This window comes from Corvus brachyrhynchos, unplaced genomic scaffold (genome assembly GCF_000691975.1).
Source record: "Corvus brachyrhynchos isolate BGI_N302 unplaced genomic scaffold, ASM69197v1 scaffold44, whole genome shotgun sequence".
NCBI lineage: Eukaryota > Metazoa > Chordata > Aves > Passeriformes > Corvidae > Corvus > Corvus brachyrhynchos.
This window is the reverse complement of record NW_008238359.1, coordinates 6,526,674-6,543,294: the sequence shown is the minus strand read 5'-3', so window position 1 is coordinate 6,543,294 and position 16,621 is coordinate 6,526,674. Positions and strand designations below refer to the sequence as shown.

The 16,621-nt window shown below is 38.5% G+C and overlaps 1 protein-coding gene across 2 annotated transcripts in view; it reads left to right on the top strand.

Annotated features, from left to right (window-relative positions):
• Positions 1-2,450: 2,450 nt before the first annotated feature.
• RAB38 (RAB38, member RAS oncogene family) overlaps positions 2,451-16,621 on the top strand; it is a 23,714-nt gene continuing 9,543 nt past the window's right edge. The window contains exons 1-2 of one of the 2 annotated variants that reach the window (XM_017735997.1): positions 2,451-2,907; positions 10,638-10,918. In XM_017735997.1, the coding sequence (XP_017591486.1) occupies positions 2,703-2,907; positions 10,638-10,918 (486 nt within the window). In that variant the 5' untranslated portion in view covers positions 2,451-2,702. The remainder of the gene's footprint in view (positions 2,908-10,637; positions 10,919-16,621) is intronic. The other variant, XM_008634933.2, reaches the window with a different exon arrangement.

The window sequence follows — 16,621 nt, the reverse complement described above, 5'->3', positions numbered from 1 at the left end:
TGCAAGCTGGTGTGGTTTATATTACTTGTCCTTAAGTGTGGTCTCAGCTAAGACAGATTTCCTTGCATCATCTCCAGGCTTAGTGAGTTTCCCTGGCCACCTCTGCCTGCAGGAAATTGCTGAATTGCAGTAACCTGTTTGTGTGCTTGAAGGGATCAGCTGGCATTGTCAAACAAATTTTGCAATGATCCTTTGAGTCATAAGCAGCCCGAATTATCTGCCTTCTCCCATGACAGTGCCTGCAGCAGGGCTGCAGATTAATGATAGGCCCACACCTCCCTGCCCCAGTGCCTTCGGATGGCAAGGAGGCCAAACCAGTAAAGACACATAGCTCCAGAAAGATAGAGCAAGGCAGGACTGAGGGCCTTCTCCCACCTCAGGAGCATTTCAGCAGATGGTGTCTATAAAAGCCAGCTCACCATGGAGTTAGGAGATCTGGGTACAACTTTCACTCAGTAAGATGCTTCAGTCCATACTTCACTTTAGCTCAGCGAATCATCCCTCTAACTGCAGTGATCCCTCCTCCATGCTCACCCTGCCTCTGAACATCTCACTGAACATCTCACTGGTAGTCCTACTGCCAACCCAGGGTGACTTTGATTAAGCCTGTGAGGAGCTCATTGTACCAGGGTGCTGCTGGGGCCAAGAATTTAGCCACATTCAGAGAAGAATTGGAGATTTAAACAAGTAACATGATTATCCAGAGCTATTATAGCTAATGCTAACGAAAACTTTGGAAGAGAGATAAAGCCTCCTCCTTCTGGGTGTAGGCCAGCCTCCAACTACACTTACTGATAGCCTAAGACCTCCAGTTACCAAATACCTGCTTTCAGGGTCCTTCCACACACTGTTCTCTGAGCAATGGCCATCATCAAAGAGGAGTAAAAGATCAGATGTAATTTAAACCTTATCCAAAACTGCAATTCCATTATTTCCAAATTTGCTAAATCCTCTCAGCCTGTTCTTCAAGCTCCGAAATGGGAAATCTTCAACGTGGTGAAGATGTGTGCGGGAATGGTGAGTGTTTAGAAGTGCTTGAATGTTGGATTGTCTCAGGAAACAATGGTGCTGTAAAGGCAAGAATTCACATACCACACACAAGCAATAATAACAATAATAAGCTCGAATCATGCAAAGATGCTAACTAATCAAACTGGTTTGCCTGTCAAGTTGTAGTCTTTTATGATGTCCATACCTAATGAGGCTGAGCCCTTTAAAATTTTCTCTCTAAACAGGATACAAATAAAGGCTTGTTTTTGAAAAGACAATTTATCTTATTTAAAAAAAAATAACCCTCTCATTAAAAAAAGTTTCAAGGAAAGTAAGACATTTTTCATCTCAAATTACCTATTTCCACTTTGTGTATTTGTGTGCATATGTACATGTACACATAAACTTTAAAGTTTGAGTTTAAAGAGTGATTATAAAAGATTGCATAATGTGAACGTTCTGAATTCTTTGTCTACTAAAATCCAGCTTTTTGGATAGATGACAAAATTCTAATGCCATTTCAGTCCACACTTGGGTAAGAACTCCATCAAATAACATTACAATAAATAAAAAAATATGTTTTCATTTTATCAAGAACATCAATTAATATAAAAATTATTCACTGATAAGTTGCACACTATTAAAATTCTGTGGGTTTGCTATCAAAGCTGTTAAAAGAATCAAACACCTCTAGGTAATGGGTAGAGGTCTCCAGCTAAGCTGCCTAGGTAAAATTCAGTATATTCTTCATTCAAAATATAGGGACAATCCCGTCAGTGGAATGATTTACTCAAATGGGTTTAGTTGTTTGCAAGTTTGATATCACTTGCTTTGGAAAACAGACACTGGCATTCATGTGCTCTAATGCTGTTGCACTTTCATAACTTCTGATTATCGGAGACATGAGATAAACCTGGATTTTTTGCATTTTAGAGTGCAGTTGTATGAAAAAAAGCATGAGCTGTGTGCTGCATTCAGATGGGAGCATGCTTATAGGTATAGAGAGACAATCACAATTATGGTAATGAAATTTTAAAATATGTATGCTATAATTAAATTTGTACAGCTCTCCTAGTATGGACACAAGAAAAGATGCTGTATATTGCTTTTGCCGCTGCTTCTAGTGATTTAACTGCATTCACACTGACTTACATGGATTAGAACCATATTACATCCAAAGATAAAGTCACACTGGTTTAATTTTTGCACTTTAGTGGAGGCATGAAACCTCTGAAGGGAGTTTTCTGACTTTTTTGCAGTCACTGGCATGTTAAAGACATCTGGAAACAAGCGTAGGGTGATAAATTATCACCAAGGCGCTGATTCAAAAACTGTGTGTGAAACTAGTGCACAAGAGAAACACTGTCCTTTCAGCAGGCAACCAAACAGAGAACAGGACTGTTGCATGAATTTTCCTGCAAAGTCTTTAGCAGCCAGACTAATCCCAGGCACACCTCGTGCTGACCTTTACATACATACGCACAAAATTTTCTGGGAGACTTCCTTCCCCCAGTCCTTACTTCATCTCCCAGCAGGGCTGCCTGCTGGACCTGGTGATCCTGCTTCCGTACGAAGGGAGAGAGCCTCCACCTACCTTGCTCTCCTTCCTTCCCTCCCCAGTCCCTCACTCCCTCTCTTCCCCTCAGGCTGGCAGGATTCCTCGGGCAGAGTATGCAATCAGTTTGCAGGGAGCAGCCGCAGCCACAGGAAAGATGCAGAAGCACAACCAGAAGGAGCACCTCTACAAGCTGCTGGTGATCGGGGACCTGGGAGTGGGCAAAACCAGCATCATCAAGCGTTATGTCCACCAGAACTTCTCCCCCCACTACCGGGCCACCATCGGGGTGGACTTTGCTTTGAAGGTGCTGAACTGGGATGCTGAGACTGTGGTACGGCTGCAGCTCTGGGATATTGCGGGTGAGTACAGAGGAGAAGCCCTTGCCCCATTATCTATCGAAAGAAAATACAAAATGTAGACCCCAATTCATTTGTACTGATCTGAAAGCTGGGAACTGCCAGTGCCTATGCAGTGAGGGAGAGCAGATAGAGGAGAGAAAACTTTAAGGGCAGATTGACATTTTGGAGTTTCCCTAAAACCAGCAGGCTCCCAAACTTGGGAAGTCAGAGAGTCAGAGTAGAACCTTTGCTATCTGATTTTTCTCCCAAGCCCTTGGACACATTCAGAGAACCAGCCACCTCTCTCCAAATGCCCCAGTTGTTTCCCTGCAGCTGACAATATTCAGTTTTACCTCCTTGGACTAACAGATCCCTATGACAGGAGGAAGAGTAACAAGAATGTCCTGTTATATCTTTTTAATTTGGTGGAATAGATGAGGCATTCAGTAAGACGATTAAAATTACTTTTATAGTTTAAAAAATAAAGAAAATGTATGTCTGAGTTAGTTTATTGAATTATGTTCCTTCTTCCTGTCCTTCCTTTCTCTCCTACCTTCCCTCCTTCACTCCAATGAAAGCAACTTCTAATGTGTTTTGAAAAGAGAAATGTTTCTATTTGGCAATTATTTTGGTTGCTAAAAATATAATTACTCATGTTTAAATATCCTTTTTCCAACATCAAGTGAAACAAAAGATGATTTACCCTGTGCAAGGAGGAAAAGAGTAAAGAAGTCCAGATATCCCCACATGCTTACATCATTAAAACCCGCAGAATTTGATATTGTTGCTGTCAGTGCTTCAGACAATTTTGATTTGGCTTCAAATTAAACACACAACATTTTTTTGCCACCCCCTTACTGAAAATTAATCATTTTTGTTTCAGTCCACAAAATAAGTTTATCTTGATGGCATATATCACATGCCATAAGTAATGTTTTTTCATTTAGTGAATGCAGGAATCCAAATAGAACTGTGTAACCCAGTAGATTACAGCATAAAGAAGGGCATTTAAAAACTCAGTTAAATTAAGGAATTACTTTCATTAAGTAGGGGGTAAAGGTGAACATCATATCAGCTGTTAGGCAACTGTGCCAGCCTGTGGCCTGAGCTGTGGGCTCAGTGATCGAGTCTGGAACAGCACTGGGTAAAACTGGTGAAATGAAAAAATTCTTGACATTCTTATCGGCGGAGGGAGTGCCTTTCTTCTGCCCTGAGCTGTCTCATGTCTGAGCTCTGAATTTGGCACTGAGGTACTAAAACTTATGCAACAACGCTGCTTTATGCAAAACGTATAAACTCCTCTTTTTCACACACTAATACACATAGTTTTATGGTGTTAAATACATATATGCTCATACATATATTTCTTTATTAAAAGTTGGAACAGTGGGGCAAACATTAGTTTTATTGTTCCCCAGTGACTGATTATAACAACAAATAAATGCACTGCCAGAAAAACTTTTCTGTATGAGAAAAAAGCATTTAATAGTAAATTTGAATGTATCAGGGACTTAAAGAATGTATTTTGCATGCCTTGTGTCAGAGATTTATTACACTACTAATCATGTGCTGGCAGATCATATGATGTAGCTTTCAGTCAGGCTGCAGAAGCAATTACACCTAGTTGTAGTACTGAATGACTAGCAGGCTTTCTGAGTTACCAAATATGACAGAGAGAATTACAGTACTGTACTAAATTTCATATGAACTGCCCAATTCAAACCATCATTGTGAAGGTCAAGACAGTGGTCAGTAATAAAAAGAGTTGCTGTCTTAGCTTTAATGACTTCTGCTTAAGGAGCTTCAGCTGTTGCTGGCTGTACATAGAAAGGAAATTCTGTAAGCAACACACCGAATTCAGACGATCATGGTGCAGACATAGAAGTTATCACAAATAAGGCATCTGGCTGGTGAGAGAAAAAGTGGTTTAAAAATGAAAAAGAAGTAATACTGATTGGAATTTGGGAGAGAATGGAATTGATTTCTCCTGGCTGTGGCTGGTCATGTATCATCATCTGCAAAACATAAGTGAGCAATGAGAAGAGGGAGGAAAATAAAATCTCTGGTCTAAGAACATCCTCTCTTTCAGTGGAATCTCTGTTATTAGATCAGGTTTATCTTTGGCGGCAAGGAAATAAAGTTTCAGTCTCTCACCAAGCTACAGGATGTTGGCTTAGCATGCAGGACACCTTGAATTGAAGCAAATTCTGCAAATGCATCAATAATATCTCATATCAGTAATTATATATGAATACATATTGATATATGTATGTATATATAGATATCAGGTATCATTTTAGCTCTTATATCCTTTCCCCTCTTCATTATACAGGCAGAGAACCCAGTACCAAGCATATGTGTACTCTTCCTTGCTTTTCACACTGTGGATCAGTGGGTAGTAAGTTGTTTAACAATCTAGAAATAATTTTCTCAAAAATGTTGTGAATAAAACCAGTGTCAAGCTTATCTACATTATTAGTAGGATTTATGTACATGGTGACTTCATTGGAGGAGCGACATATTCCAGCTGTGGTAGAACCAAGTAGTTTAGCCTTGTTTACCCTTACCATACATAAGAAGAAAAAGTAAATTTGGTTCATCTGGTGCCATCTAATTAAATGTAGTTAATATTTCTGCAGCATATTTTTCTGTATTTTTTAATTTGGTAAACAAACCTAAAATTAGATCTAATAGCTAAATGCTGAAACTGCATTTATTTAGATGAGAAAGAAATGCCAAAAAACAAGGATAACTGAGCACTACAAAAATTAATTCAGGCATAATGTAGGCTCTGCATCACACATTGTTACATTAAGACAGGGTTTTTAACACGTAATATATTCCTGAAACTGTGGGTGTTAGGCAGGAATAGCAGGATTAACCTTCATGCTATATGATGTTATGGTGTTTGTAACAACATGCTGTCATTAAAATCTACGAACTTATGTCTGACTCAGTGAAGTGCCTAAGTTTGAGGTGACTGAATGTTTAGTATTGTGTGTGGGAGGAGATATACATGATAAAATTTTCCTTGTCTTTAATTTCTTCACAACGATTCAATTTCATTTCACCTCATGTCACAAATTATCAGTTTTGGTGTTCCTGCTAAAGTGTGCCATCACCTCTACTGCTGTGTCATACAACACTATATCTTGCTCCTCAGTCAATTTGCCTTTATCTTTTCTTTATCTTTTCTTTATCTTTTCTACTGCCTTTGTGTGCATATCCTTTAAATTCATTAACAATTTGTTAGAAGGAAAGCTTTAAAAGAAACTCTTAATCGTACTTTGCACAAGGTTACTGTGGATGGGGTTGGCTCTGCAGATGCAGGCCAGCACACCACTTCTGAAGAAAACAGCTGTTGTAGACAGCAGATCTGGGTGTATTTGCTATTCCCTTCTCTGCAAGGCTGCTCTCTGTGCTACTGTCTGTGTTTTGTGCCCACACAGCCCAGAGATTTCTCTGAAGTCCAGCTTTAGCTGCAGATTTACTGCAGGAAGAAGTTTTGAGTGCATCAGAGAGACAAGAGCAGGCACATCAGAGCCTGCTCCCTGATCCTTTTCCACAGCCATCTCAGCATCCTCCTTATCACTCCTTCTGAGTGGGCTGCATTATTCACTGCTACCAAAAAGACGTTGGTTTGTGTTTAAAAGGCTGGTTCTCATTTCATGAAGAGTTGGACGGATGCTTTGGGGAAAGAACAGTTCCATTACCTTTCCCTGTCACTTTCACCTTCAGAAGCTGCAGTCTTCCCACAGATACAGATGAATGTCTCTGCAGTTGTAAAGTTTTTAGGATCATTATGCTGCAGAGGGAGTAAGCGGAAACCTGTTCAGTAATGCCAGGCACAGCACATCATCAGCATTTTAGGCTTTCAGCGGCTGCTAAGCATTGCAGCACATATGCATAAATAAGATAGTCATGGTGATTTCTAGGCTAAGTTACCTTGAAATTACTGTTCTGCAAACATAAATAAGTCTCTTGCTGTGATGGTTTTATTTCAGTATAGATTGGTGGTGGGATCCATGGGCCAGATCCTGCTGACAGCCTGCTTTTCTGCATTCTAGGGTGGTGAACATCAGCTCAAGGCTTGCTTAAGCTTCAGTCCATAAAGACAATTATTTGAATTCAAGTGTGAATATTCTAAAAGGTGTTTTGAAGTGAAAAGTAAAAAATGTTTAAATCTTCTCCACAATTTCCAGCTTCTCAGTGTTGTCTAAAGGCTGCCTGTAAAGCAAGGTGGTTCTCAAAAGCATTTTTCTCTTAGGACAGCGGCAAGAAGTAGAACGCATCATAAAACTCAGCATTGGGCAGTTTTAATCAATTTTTAATTTCAATTTTTGTGCCATATTTCAGATGCTGTGGTCAAGATGGTGGAAATTATCTGAGTTATAGCATTTTATTATTATTTTTTATACCTTTATCAGAGATGAGAGTGGTTAATGAAAATTGTAGATTTTTGTACAAATTTATGTGGGGTAAATTTTTATAAAATATGAAATTTCAGCTGTTGATTGCTTTAAGCCCATGAGCTGATAGCTTTCCCTGCTGCAGAGGTGCCACTGAGATTAGGATAAGTGTGCAGGCAGCTGCCCTTCAGACAGGGAGTCCTTCCCTTTAACAGAAATCTTGTTGCTTTGTCACTTTGGTCTCACTGGGTTCACTTCCAAGTAGAGTAGGATTCATCTGAATTAACAATTATACATTTCTTCTCAGTCCCCAACTACAAAGGGCCCCTAACCTTAGGTACCTTTTTAATCTAATTTAGGGTTGATAATTGCAACATAAACCACCATCTCAGTGGGCAAAGGCCATTGGATTTGTGGGGTTTGATGCCAAGTGCCAGCGGCCTTGCAAGGGGTGCAGTAAAGTACAATGGGCCAGATCACATATTCCACAAGTTCCTGACCCTTCCAGTGAAAAGCAAAACCAATCTTCCCCTGTCACTCTTTACAGTAAAGCAGATTCTAATATTCAAGGCTGCCTGTGAGATACCACTGAATGGTTGATCTATCTTCTAGCCTACTTTCTGCCTAAACCATTGCGTTGCTGAAAACCTAAGGCCATATTTTGACATCTTTAATACATTAAACAATGACAATTTTTACAAGTAATTCTGCTAAATGAAAAAGTTTTAGGAACCTCATCTATTAATATAGGATTTTGTTCACATAAGCAAGAATCTGTGGAAAAAAGAGTCCTTCTGCACCCTTAGACATATTACTTAGCTCTCCAAGTTCAATGCAAATACTAAAGAGCACTTTTTCCGCAACGTAAATCAAATAAAAGTCATTATGCAGATGTCATATAACTAAAACTCTGCTTTATAAAGCACCTCTTTTTCCATTCAAAATTGCCGAATGTGTTTCTGTCAAGTAGATTCATACATTAATTATAACTGATGGAGAAAAAGACCACTTCAAAAAGAGTTTAGACAGTTCATCTGGACAGCAGCTCCATTCTTTCTCTTTCTTTGAAGTGGTCTATGATGGAAATTGGTTACCACTGTCTACCTGCAAAATGCTGCTTTTACAAACATGTTGGCTTTTCTGTGCAGTGAAAATCCTATGTATCTGAAAAAGCAGCTGGAACAAGAGGAAGAATCAGTGTCATGCAATTTTTCAGAAATTTGTGGGCCACTACAAGGCAGAAGATCACAACATAGGAGCCTTTTATTCCTCTAGTAACTTCCTTCATGGTGAATGATTTCATGTTGCAAATGAATAATTTAGTTGATGTTCTGTGACACCATGTCCCACATATCTTAGTGATCTGTGTCCCAATAAATATGTGTGAGGCCTGAGTTGTGCTGCTCTTGTATCACCTACAGTGTAAATATATCTACATCTCAAGAATTTTGTATGAGAAGCATAAAGTACCACTGAAATACAATATCCATTGAAAAAGATTTGTATATGTTGCTGCTTACCTCACTGCTGTGTCTCTAATCAGACCTTGGCTTTTGTTTGAAGGCACCTTCTTGCAGATGAAAAAAGAATTTCTCAACAAGGAGATTATTGAATAGCACATGACTTAGCCATTCATCTGATTAGCCCACTGATAGGAATCATAAGACATTTGAATAAAATATAGACCTAAGAAATTTTGAATATGATCTCTTCTTTCCCAGAAATAAGCTATCTTGCTTTATCAATAGGACACAGTGTTTCTCTAAGGTAAAAAAAATTTGACAGTAATTTGGAGAAGACAGGCTTCTTCTTTGGTTTCTGTATCATGTGAATGACTTTCTCCTTGCTGCCACAGTGCTTAAAACCAAAGATAAACATCACAAACTGATGGTGTTGCCCCCATATGTGGGTTCAGTGCTATGGTGTTGACCCCATATGTGGGTTCAGTGCTATTTCCATTAAATGAAAGTGCATGAAATGAAAGTCTAGAAGCCCAGCAATCGACACTTTTCCCTTCTCAGCCCTCCCTTACATTTGACAGCACAATTTCCATCAGATAAATCCTCCACAGGTAACCTTCCTGGGGTCACAGGCAGACTGCCAATCTTCTTGTCTTCCTAACCTACTCAAAATTACTCACATTGAGAAACTAAGGCTAGAAACAGGTTTGCATTGAATGTTTCTATTTTCATAGCACTTTTTCCCAGCTATGGAAACACGTACAGGAGTTGTCTTGCTTAAAGGCTGCTGTTGTTTTGAAATGTTTCAGGAGTCTATAATTCTTCTTTGGATCACAGCTCAGCAGTAGACATTAGTGGAAATTCTATTTTTTATTTTCAAGAAAAGGTCTGTGTAGTTTATTTTTTCAGGGTTCCCATGAAAACAGCAGATATATTAGCAAATCCACAGCTGATCAACATACCCCATCCTGATGCCATGTGTTAATTTGGTCATACTGTTAATCAATAAAATGATAGATATTTATAAATGTCCATGTTTGAATATAATAATGTACTGTTAACTCACAAAAAAATCTGTACTTTCCCAGAAAACACTTTGAATTCAACAAAAAACCCCATAAACCTTCTGAACAGATCTAGTATGAAACCCTCTTCCCAGATTTTTTCACTGGAGTAATGCAACTCTTCATATTGCTACTGCTGTGCTATTTCTTAGAGCACTTTCCATGTTTGTAGGCTTTAAATTCACCTTCCTCACCTCTGTGTTTTAGTTTGCCAGTAAAAGTAAATTTTATTTTAAATTTAATTTTTATATTTAAAGCAATTGCTCTGATGCCTGGTATGGCTCCAGAGCTATATTATGTACTGCTGGTTATCACTTGCACGAGAATATGAAGGATCCTCTTCATGAGTGAGCAGTTTGGTTGTGTCAGATGCTTTAGACAAAATACCAGAGTACCAAAGAGCTTCCAATCTGGTACCCAGATTTTTTTGTGACTCTTGTTGAAAGTCCTATAATGTACCAAAAGACCATCAGTACTGTCCACAGACTGAGAAATCTGGCAGCCTAATAAGGTCATTCACTTATTATTCACATATTACACTTACTATTCACTTATAATGAACTTCATTAAATTTCCTTGAGTGTTTGCTTGAAAATTCCTTTTTCATGCAATACTCTCCTGCATTTTCATACAAATCAGTCTAGCATGGTACTTATAATTATTTAGACAACGAGTAGTTTCCCAGGGACTTATAAAATGAAGTTCTGCCTTTGGTATTGTTATCTTATAAAACCTGCTCTGTGAAATATTGACCTCGACTGGAAACACTGATTTTTACAAGGTGGTATTTTTTTCCCCTCCTACTTTCTTCATTACAGGACAGGAAAGATTTGGAAACATGACCAGGGTGTATTACAGAGAGGCTATGGGGGCGTTTATTGTCTTTGACATTACAAGACCTGCAACATTTGAAGCAGTGACAAAATGGAAAGAGGATTTGGACTCTAAGTTGGTTCTTCCCAATGGCAAACCTGTGCCAACAGTCCTATTAGCAAACAAATGCGACCAGGGAATAGATGTTCTTATGAACAACGGCATCAAGATGGATCAGTTCTGCAAAGAGAACGGGTTCGTGGGCTGGTTTGAAACATCAGCCAAGGTAAAGTTTCCATTTCTTTTCAAATGTTTCTAAGGACAGAGAAATCAGTTCCTAAAATAGTTCATTTGGTCTAAATGTTCACCTTGAAAAGCTCCTCCCTTGGTGGAATTAAAAGTGAATTTGTAAGTATATAGTATACATTTCTATTTCTTTTTGGTCTTTTATTGCAAAACAAGTTATGTGTGACATTCTGAAATGCAGCTGCTCTAATATGGTAGGCCAGCAGTAAAGTATGGACCTGGTCCACAGGTTACTGCGTAAGAGCCTGGGGAGGAAGATGACCCTAGGCAAGGCATAAAAGCTACCTCTTGTGAATGACATGAGGATGTTTTTTATCATTCTTAACATTGAATATTATCTCTAAATATTTATATAACCACCTTGCCCAAGAAATGCTGATTTGAGACAATAGCTTCATTGCCTTTGATTCCAGAAATTAAGTCAGTCTATTGTAGTGCTTATACAATGCTTACTGTTATAAGCTCTCATTCTCAAAAGCCTCTTCAAGAAAATCACATATCTAGGGAGGAAGGAAATATCAGTGGTCAAAAGTGCTGAATGAGCTGCTTTAAGGTTCAATTCTTTTCTTTGGTACAGATTTCCTGAGTGCATGGAAAATTGAGATTAAAATCAGAACAGGCAGGCGGACTTTCAGATTATAAAGGCCAAAGGTACATTGGTACTGTATATCAGTTTGAGATGTTTTAGTTAATTTCAGTGCATAAGGGATTTGTATTGCTGGCATGTGGAATATTGATTTGAACACAACAATTCAGTGGATATTGTGTTGATTGTATCCTCTTTTTATGAAAGCTGGTGTCATCATTGGCACTCTGGAGAACTTTTGGATGTTTGAAATGTAAACAGTTTGGTTCTGGTTTGATCTAGATTGTTAGTAGGCTGACAGCCAAAATGCTACATTTGATTGTTTAATTCCTTTTAAACATTTTATGTAAGGTACTTACAGATTTTGAGAGTGTATATTTGTGTTTTGCTTTTTTGGTCTTGACACCTTCTTTAAGCATTAGTATTTAAAAGATGTTTCACTTGTAATCAGCAGAAGTAACAGCAGGAGAATAGCAGCATTTCCCAGACTGCCTCAAGCATTGCATGAACTCTTAGCTGAGATTGCAGCTCTTCAGTACTTAAAAGGGGCTTATAAGAAAGATGGGGAAAAACCTGTTATCAGGGCCTGTTGTGATAGGACAAGGGGTAATGGTTTTAAACTAAAAGAAGGTAGATTTCAAATAGAGATAAGGAATAATTTTTTCTGACAAGGGTGGTGAAACTCTGGAACAAGTTGCCCAGAAGTGGTGGATGCTCCATCCCTGGAAACATTCAAGTCTAGATTGGATTTGTCTCTGAGCAACCTGATCTAGCTGAAAATGTCCCTGCCCTGGCAGGTGGGTTAGACAAGATGACTTGAAGATGTCCCTTCCAACCCAAACCATTCTACGATTCTATGATTCTATGATTCTGTGTCTTTGTAATGAATGTCTTTGCTTTCCTACTGAATTGGTCTGAAATCTAATCGCTGTTTCTTCAAGATGCCACTTATAGGGAGAAATTTTGGTCTAGGTCAGTGTGTAAATTATGTTGCTCCACAACAGGGTACTTCCTATTCCTTCATGTGCAGCACCTGGTTTGTATTCAGGTCTGTGGTTCATCTGCCGATTTGTGTTGGGTGAGGCCAAGAGAATCCAGTGTTCCTCTTTAGGATAAACTATATTATACTATGAGAATGGAATCTGTACCATGAATTCCATACATCAATCCCCAGAACATGTTCACCACTCAAAAAGGGCGACCACATTTCTTGTGCCTGCACCTGCCTGTGCAGGTCATGACAGAAAATGAATATGCAAACAATTTTAAAGATCACAGAGAGGTTTCATGATGTTGATGTCTGGGGCAGAATTATGGAAGTATAAAAGTCATATAAAGGACATAAATTTTTTTAAAGTCACAAAAGAGGAAATCTTTCCAACTTTTTCTAAGCCACATAGAATTAAGATTTTCTGTTACTTTGAACATGAGAAATATCTAGACTCTTCTTATTTTATTTAACTCTGAAACTCTAGAAGTCCCCAGATTGCCAATGCAATCATGTAGGAACAGAAAAAAAATCCAGCTATGACAAGACTTGCTTTCAAAAGCCACTGTGAAGGGAGTGGTGAGAGTTGAGGGCACACAACTGTTCTCAGACCGTTCTCTGCTGCTATACACCAGAGGTTAGGATCTGTTCTTCTGCAATCCATACACCTGATTTCCACCCAGAATTGAAGGCTTCTGACTTTAAAATTATGGAAAGAGTCATTCCAGTAAAGATGGTAGAATCACAACATTCGAACTAAATTAGATCAGAATAATTTCCCCACTTGGTCTAAGTTTTAAACTAAACTCTACACTTCCTTTTCTAAATAAAATTTAATATTACTACTATTTTAGAATAATGGATATTATACATACCTGGTATTCTTTCAGCCTAGGGCATCATAAGTAATTGAACTTGGTTCTGGGAAAAATTAATACCTAACTCTGTTCACTACAGAGAATAGAAACTCTTCTGAAGCAGAGTAACACGGACAAAGGAGTCATCATATTGCAGCCAGCAGTTTTAGCAGTTCATATAAGTAATAACTCTGTTTTTGTGGTGCCCTGGAATAATTAGATCTCCGGAGGTTTTCTGGAGATGTGCTTGGAAATGTTAAAGCCTTGAGAGCAAACTGGCTATGATTTATGCATTTTTGAAAAACAAAGATGATTACTTAGAAAAATAACATCTTTTCGTTCTGGTTGCCTTGTAGAAAGTAGCATGCTGTATATGTACCTACCATATTTTAAGCTGTCAAGGGTTTTAAGCTTTTGTCTGTAGCACCAGAAGATTACACCAAAAAAAATCACTGTATTATTCCCTGGTGCTATTTTCTGTAAGTAACAGCTCCAATAGAAGACATTTGAGCCACCTAATGCATTCTCATGTATTAGTTTTTATTCTTACATTAATCTGAAGGAAATACTCAGCCTGTTTCAGTCTTCTGCTCCCTACAAAGATAGAATATTTTGTTTTGGAATAGTTATAGTACATGGAAAACTATCCATAGTTTTCCATGTAAGAAGGGCCTTATTGGGCACCACCACCTCAAAGTATAGTCACAAGTTACACTATTGCCATATATCCGGTGGTGAGCCTGGTCTCTTTTATATCTGCATATTTACTTTGCTCGTATTGATTGCAATCTGAGGGGCACATCCCCAGATAGTCACAAAATAACCCTTAATAGTAAATTCTTTAATAAATTTTATGACCAAAACTATTGTGAAAGATTCTTTCTTTTAAAGGAAGGAAACTTCTTCTTCCTGTCACACATTTAGTCATCCAGCACATGGCTGGAGCAGCTGAGAGCTCCACTCACATTTCCAAGCCTTTAAACTGTTTTCACCACCATTCCAATTCAAAGAGGTGAGCTTTTGACTTGGATTAGAAAAGGAGCAATTTCAAGCTTGTTATCACTTTATAATGAAAATGGAACTTGTGCAATAAAACAGACAAGTCAGGCTAAACTAAATGTGCTTGAAAGTACCTAATTCAGAAATAGCTTGAAATGCGTTACAACTGGACATGGCTGTGTTGTGATTATGCCTGAGTTCCTCTTTTCCCTGCTGTAATTCTGCTGTCAGCAATAGAGAGTTAGATGAAAAGACAGTCATGTTTTTCCAAATTGCCCAGAAAGGCTGGTAGCTGTGCTTTTCAGGGCCTTGCAAAACTAAGTCAAGCACACAGATCCTTGTCTCCTGACCATCATGGTCTGGAGACTGATGAGCAGTCTGAGTCTCTGGGCTATTTGGAAACATCCTATTTGGACCAGGAGAATGTTATAGAATCTTTCCGCCTCTAAGAAATGTGGATAATAAGATGTCATTTATTCAGCTTTTTTTTGACAGGCAGTCCATGGTGTGTCACCATAGATTCAGAATGAGTTGGGTTGGAAGGGACCTTAAAAATCATCTAATTCTGGCCCTCTGTAGGGCCCAAATGCTGGACTAGCAATCAAAAGTCCTCTTTGCCATTGATCTGCTGTGTTACCTTCAGAAAATCATTCTCTCCTCTATTCCAGCCTTTCTTTTAAAAGCAAGAACATTAATTCTTCCTATCTTACCAATGAATTCTGTGAATAATCCAGGATCTACTAGCCCTTGTTTAAATCACAGATTCTTTAGTTCTTCTGACTGGACAATTATTATGAAAGAAGAAAAAAGCAAGCTATGCAGTAGACTTACAGAGGAACACAATAAGCAGTTCTGATTTCCATAAAGAAAAACAAGATTTGGACAGGTATTTGAATTAGGCTGACACTCTAAACTGATCTGCTGATCTGGAAACTTAAATCCAAACAATCCATTTGAGACTACAAGACCCAGTTAGGGATGTGTGGGTCCCTAAATTGTCTTTTTAATTCACTGTAAAAAAGTCTAACCAATCTCACTGTACAGTCTTAGAAAATATTTCAGATTCTGCCATAAAGCAAGAAATAAAGCTGACGCTTAAGGCAGGAGATTTCTTTTCAGATGTACAATCACTCTGTGCAATATTCTCTGCAGAGTTTGTTTCCTGATATGAAAAGGAGCTGATTCAGATTGTCCTATGGGTGTTAGAGCTATCCTGTAGCTCTCTGGATCACTTTCATGAAATATGTTATTTACTGCTGTCCCAAAACCGGAAATTCAGAGATTCACAAAATTGTTGAGATTGGAAGGTCATTTAGTGAAATAATTTTGTTGCAGGATATTCATCCAGCTGTAAGAATTCAATCAGAGAAATTATCTTGTTCTCAGAGTTGCAGTCACAGCAGTTCACATCCATGAATTTCATGTTCCTGCATCCAGATGGCTTTTAACTTGTATGGTTGTGTTTTTGTAAAAACACCACCACAGAGTACCGCACACCATCTTAATAAGGCTCTGCTCCCAGCAGTTTCCAAGGGAGTTCTGTTAAGGGAGCATGTGGAGCCACTCCCTCACACTGTTAGCTCCAGGGGAGCGCAGGTTAAAGCATCCTTAAAGTCATTTCCTTGCTCCTGGATTTTAGTGCATTATGGAAATAAAATGTGGAAGCTATGAGCTTCTCACTAGGCTCCCATCTAATACCTGAATATTTCACAATTTTTAAATGTTTACTTATGGGAAGTAAATTTCCTTCAACTGCAGTAGTAGTCTAAGGTCATGTCTCTTGGCAGCGCTGATTTAGAGTTCCCCAGGTGCACTGCGCCTGCATACACACTGTTCTTCACCCTGGTTTTCAAGGTAAGACTCAGAAGAGTCAGATTCAGTAAGAGGAAGAAACTATCAATGTAAAAATGGAAAAGCTTTATATAAGAAAACAACCACATAGACAAATCTAAGATATATGCATGGTAAAGAAACAAAAATTTCATTCTTCTGAAAGTGAGACAGGCCCTTAAAACTAGCAAGGGCTTTTGTTCTTCTACAAAGAGCTAAGTGCCAGTCTAATCTGTGGGGACTTATTTCATATATTAAAATGGAATGTCCTAAATGTTAATGTTCTGCATCTGCAGTAAAGATGGCAGATAAGGGGGAAGGTAATCCAGAATGCAAAAAAGGTTGCTGAGCTTGTGTACTGCTTTGAGTCACATTCAATAATGTATTTATTTTCCCTTTAGTTGATTGTTGATTACGAGGCAT